The 5,558-nt window shown below is 54.9% G+C and overlaps 1 protein-coding gene across 1 annotated transcript; it reads right to left on the reverse strand.

Moving 5' to 3' along the window:
* Positions 1-1,161: 1,161 nt before the first annotated feature.
* LOC103645139 (leucine-rich repeat receptor-like protein kinase PEPR2) lies at positions 1,162-5,044 on the reverse strand. Its single transcript, XM_035964190.1, has 2 exons — positions 1,684-5,044; positions 1,162-1,590 (listed from the first exon to the last, which is right to left on the reverse strand). Exons 1-2 carry the CDS (start codon positions 4,610-4,612, stop codon positions 1,253-1,255), a joined length of 3,267 nt encoding a protein of 1,088 aa, XP_035820083.1. The 5' UTR covers positions 4,613-5,044; the 3' UTR covers positions 1,162-1,252.
* Between the last annotated feature and the right edge of the window lie 514 nt (positions 5,045-5,558).

Below are 5,558 nucleotides of genomic sequence, written 5' to 3' on the forward strand. Positions count from 1 at the left end.
CGACTCCGTATTTTTATGGAGAAGCCAGCTCAGGAGTCCTTTTGGTAGATTTTTTTGAAAGAGTTGTTGGAGGAGGGCAATGTGGGGGAGTAGGGAGTGATGGATAGAAGGGAAGTAGTGACACACGTGGAAACTTGTGGTTTATATAAAGCAAAAATAAATGGTTTTAAAAAATGGAGTTAAAAAATAGTGTTGTAGGTCAAAGACAAAAATCGATCCAAAATCATGAGGAAGGTAAATTAAATAAGACCTTTTCTATTTGGTGGGATGGTGGTCTGGCCCAATTCTTCGCCTATGGTTTGGCCCAATTGATGGACACTAGCAATAAGCTCAAGAGTAAAAAGGCCCAAATCGTTAGTTCTTCTAGGAGTACCATCTCTAGGTGATCTCGGTGATTTCAGTAAAAACTATAAATCGATTAATCCTATAGCCTACGATCACCATACCCCTGTGACTTACGGACGAGGGTTGTAGCCTTGTGGGTGCGGCTCCACTAACCAGCAGTAGAGGGATAGATGCAATGCAACCAGCGGTGATCCTGAGATTTTAGGGACTCATGAGTCATGACAAGATTTAAAATAGGGACACTTCTAGTTATTTTTTATGCATAAATTTTATCAATATAAACACTCGAGATTGTAAATAAAAAGATATATATTACAATATTACCTTTAAAAATTTCTTCTAACATGTTTAGATATAATTCGATTGTGAAAACATCGTAGCCGCCAACTCTTTAATACATTGGTGCTAAACTATTGTATCATATACTAAAGTTATATATAAAATTGGGGCCGTATAGATTTGGGGGTCCGGAGCGGCGGCCCCTCTGCCCCACCCTCAGGGTCACCACTGAATGCAACAAGGTTTATGGGGGGTCCTTTATAGTTCAGAGTTTAGAGTTCAGTATGTGTTATTTTTCGCCGCATTTACTGCAGTATTTTACATGCAGTTTTTTTAGCCGATGATGGTGTCTTCCAGTACCGGCCCAATTATGCTTCAGGTTATGGTAATCACATTTGGGTTTCGCTGATATCTCCACGCTAGATTCAGCGCCCACACGGCCAGTAGAATGGTTTATTAGTTAATCTGCACTTGCAGTAAAAGCCTGCTCCACTGCGATTTATGGGACTAGTTTGTCACTGTTTCACTGAAAGTTCATGATAACAACCAGAACACCTTAATTAATCTGCAACAAGATTTCACAATTGAGGTCTCCATTTTACCATGTATATATTCATGAGTGGAAGTGTTATATATACTGATCATCTATCCTCATCAAGGCGCCCACCACCTCCCTCATGGAAGGCCTCGACTCGAAGGCCACCTGGGTGCAGGAAATCGCCATGTCCAGTACGTCCAGCGCCTTTGCCTTCTCGTCTTCAGGCCAGTACATGATCTCCTCGTCCAGAAATGTCATCACGCTGCAGCAGTCAGCGTGCTTCAGGTTCAGCCTCATCCAGGCCACAATGTCAACGCCGTCTCCGAAAGCAGGGTCGACGGGCATCCTCCTGCACAGGAGCTCCAGCAGCACCACGCCGTAGCTGTAGACGTCGCTCTTCTCCGTCAGCCTCGTGTTGTATCCATGCTCTGCAGGTTTTCCGACAACACAAGTCAACTGACATAGCAGCAGATGACACACGGCATCGGAATGGCTGTGAATTCTGCAGTTTCTGGAGTTACCTGGAGCGATGTAGCCAAGGGTGCCGACCACAACGGACACCGTGGCATCTGCGTCCTCGTCGCCTACGATCTTCCCCATACCGAAGTCCGCGATCTTGGGCACCAGATCCGCGTCCATGAGAATGTTGCTCGACTTGACATCCCGATGAACCACCATCGGCACGCAGTCATGGTGCAGGTACGACAGGCCCTGCGCCGCGCCGAGGGCGATCTGGTGGCGGGCCTTCCAGTCGAGAGCCACCACCTGAGGCTTCCGCCCGTGCAGCAGCTCGAACAGTGTGCCTCGGGGCATGTACTCGGAGAGGATCACGCCGAAGTTGCCGCGGATGCAGTACCCCTCCATCTTGACGATGTTCCGGTGCCTCACCATGTTGAGGATCTTCATCTCGATGGGGAACTTGACCCGCGACAGGTCCACCGTCTTCACCGCCCACCGCCTCCCCGGGGCGAGCTCCGTCCGGTACACCGTGCCGTGGCGGCCCCTCCCGATCACGTACTTCTCGCTCCAGTTGTCGGTGGCGCGGATGATGTCGTCGTAGCTCAGGTCCTCCGGCAGCTCCTCCGTCGTCGTCGCGTCCAGCCCGCGCACCGAGACGCGCTTCGCCAGCAGGCGCCGCCGCGACGTCTTCACCGCGTAGCGAACAGCGCACAGCCCGGAAGCCATGACGGCCAGAGACGACAGCAGCAGCGCCACGATGATCCGCGTGTTCCTTCTTGTGCGACTCCTGTACTGGTTCTTGGAGCAAGCTGCGTCTTCAGGCCGTACGCAGAGCTGAGGGTTTCCCAGAAACCCGTCGGCTGGGAGCTTGTTGGCCCAGCCGACGGGGAGCGGACCGGAGAGCCGATTGAACGACACGTTCGCCGCGGAGAGCGAGACCATGTTGCTCAGCTGTGATGGGATCGGGCCAGACAGGGAGTTCTCTGACAGGTCAAGCATTTCCAGCATGCGAAGGTTGCCGAGGCTGCTTGGGATCGTGCCGCTCAGCATGTTGCTGCTCATGTTTATGATCTGGGAGATGAACTGGAGCTTGCCTAGGCTCCATGGCACAGCTCCCTCCAGGGAGTTGCCGCCGAGCTGCAGCTCTAGGAGGCCCTGCGTTGAGGTGAAGGCGTCCGGGATCTCCCCGCTGAGCTTGTTCCCACCGAGCACCAGATGCTGCAGGCTACCGAGCGATACGATCTCTGCAGGTATGCTTCCGTTGAGAAGGTTGTTCTCAAGATCCAAACGGACGAGTCCCCTGCAGTTTCCCAGCTCGTGTGGTATTCGCCCGGACAGCTTGTTCGACGACAGGTTCAGGTCGCCAAGATGGGCGAGAGCGCCGAGCTCGGGTGGTATGGGACCGGAGAAGCTGTTCCTGGATAGATCAAGCACCGTGAGGTTCCGCCATGAACCGAGCACGCTTGGTATCCTGCCGTCAAACCGGTTGCCGCCCAGTTCCACGTACGACCACCCGGTGTTTATCCCCAGATCTGAAGGGAAGCTCCCGCTGAACAGGTTGTTCGCAAGACGGGCCCTCCACAGAGACTGGCACTTGATGATCTCACTCGGAATGCCCCCGCTGAATCTGTTCAGCGCAAGGTCGAGAATGGCGAGCTGACCTCCGGTGCAGAGACCAGGTGGGATCGCGCCGTGGAAGTGGTTCCCCATGACGTCGACCCAAACAAGTCCATGCGTCGTGTTCGACCCCAGGCCTTGCGGGAGCTCGCCGGTGAAGTTGTTGAACGCCAGGAGCAGCTCTCTCAGGTTCCTCATGTGGTTTATCTCCTCAGGGATCTCTCCGCTCAGGCTGTTGTTGTAGAGCGCCAGCTTCTCCAGCTCCGGCATCTGCCACAGCGCCGCAGGCACTGGTCCGTGCAGCATGTTGCGGTACAGGGACAGGGACCGCAGCTTCTTGAGCTCGGCGAGCTCCGGCGGTATCGTCCCTGTCAGGTTGTTGTTCTGCAGGTCAAGGATGACCAGCTCCTGGCACCTCCCGATCTCCGGCGGGATCGCGCCGGTGACGAACGTGTCCTTGATAGTGAGCCACTGCAGTCTGCTGAGGTTGCCGATGCTCGCCGGAATTGGCCCCGTGAACTGGTTGTTGTGCAGGAGCAGCGTCGTGAGAGACCCGCATCTCCCGATGGACGCAGGGATGGAGCCGTTGAAGCAGTTCGTCGAGGCCACAAACCTCTCCAGGCTCCCGAGCTCGCCGACGCTCTCCGGCAGCGCCCCGGCGAACAGGTTGCTGTCGAGGTACAGCTTCTGCAGCATGGGCAGGGAGCCGAAGACGTCGGGCAGGGCGCCCCCGATCCGGTTGGAGGACAGGAACAGGACGGTGAGGTTGACGCAGTTGCCGAGGCTGCGGGGCAGCGCGCCGCTGATCCGGTTGCCGTAGAGGCTGAGGTACCGCAGCCCGCAGCGCGCCGGGAACTCCGGGACCGGCCCGGTGAGGCCGTTCCCGCTGAGCCTGAGGTCGGTGAGCGCCGGGAGCGCGGCGAGCTCGCGCGGGACGGCGCCCGAGAGCGAGTTGTTGCTGAGGTCGAGCGTGGCGAGCGCGGAGCACGCGGCGAGCGCCGCGGGGACGGCGCCCGTGAAGCTGTTCAGGCTCAGGTCGAGCGCCGCGAGCGCCGGCAGCGCGCAGAGCCCCGGCGCGGACGCCGCGAGCGCGCCGGACAGCGCCAGCCCGGACAGGTTCACCGCCGCGACCGCGCCCGCGGCGGTGCACTCCACGCCGCGGAACGCGCAGTGGCTCGACCCGGTGCTGCTGCTGCTGTTGGTGGCGTTCCACGACGGGAGGAGGATGCGCTGGGAGGATGGCGGCAGGGAGACGAGGAACGCACGCAGGACGGCCGCGTCGCCGTCGCCGTTGCCGGCTCCCTGCGACGCCGCCGCCGGCGCGACGGAGGCGGCGAGCGCGACGAGGAGCGACAGCGCGGCGGCGCACGACATTGGTGGGAGCTAGCTGCTGCCTTGAGGCGGCGACGGCGGCGGAGGAGGCGGCGGAGGCCGTCTGCTGCCGGCGCGCGCTCTGACCTCTGAAAAGGGAGGAACGGCAGCAGAAAGATGGGCGCGGATGGCCATGGTGAACCATGAAAGTATATATATGTAGCTCCAATCCAACCTCTGAGAGCGATCGCCATGGCGCGCGTAATACAAACACAAAATGTATATAAATCTAAAATTAAAAAACCCCAATGTCGGGTCTAAATTTTCCGTGCATCTGCTGCTCTGCAGGCTGCGGCATCTGGGGAAAATCATTAAACCTGGCATGTAGTTTCTGAACTTTCTGATGATCAGGCAGGCTATCCGATACCAAGTTGCTGGTACGGTGCCTGGTGGTGGTTGAGCTTTCGGGCGGCTAAACATTCCGAGCACAGATGCTAGGGGACGGAAACAGGTGAGGGTGCAGGTGAGATATATCCACTAATAATCCACAGGAGGAGTTCTTCATCTGTGCGAGGCGGGACTTTTTTTTTCTCCTAGGGCTCAGGGGGTGTTTGGTTAGAGAGACTAAACATTAGTCTCTAGTTTTTAGTCTCATTTAGTCCTTTTTTTGCCAAACACTAGGACTAAAATATGGACTAAAATAATTTAGTCTTTAGTCCTTCACATAGGTGTTAAAAGAGACTAAGTGGGTGTTTGGTTTTTAGGGACTAATGTTTAGTCCCTTCATTTTATTCCATTTTAGTTTATAAATTACTAAATATAGAAACTAAAATAGAGTTTTAATTTTTATATTTGACAATTTTAGATCTAAAATGGAATAAAATGTAGGGACTAAAAATTAGTCCCTACAAACCAAACACCCCCTAAAAACCCACATGAGTGTATTCTAAGGACATTTAAGTCTTTGGACAATGTATTTAAGAGCATCTCCAATAGTTATGTAAATTTA

This window comes from Zea mays, chromosome 1 (genome assembly GCF_902167145.1).
Source record: "Zea mays cultivar B73 chromosome 1, Zm-B73-REFERENCE-NAM-5.0, whole genome shotgun sequence".
Classification (NCBI taxonomy): domain Eukaryota; kingdom Viridiplantae; phylum Streptophyta; class Magnoliopsida; order Poales; family Poaceae; genus Zea; species Zea mays.

What these genes read in the sequence shown, in the direction of transcription:
- LOC103645139 (XM_035964190.1), bottom strand. Translation starts at nt 4,612, where the DNA reads ATGTCGTGCGCCGCCGCGCTGTCGCTCCTCGTCGCGCTCGCCGCCTCC. An exon ending in CCTTGGCTACATCGCTCCAG is followed by an intron (nt 1,591 to 1,683) that starts GTAACTCCAGAA and finishes GAAAACCTGCAG; the next exon opens with AGCATGGATACAACACGAGG.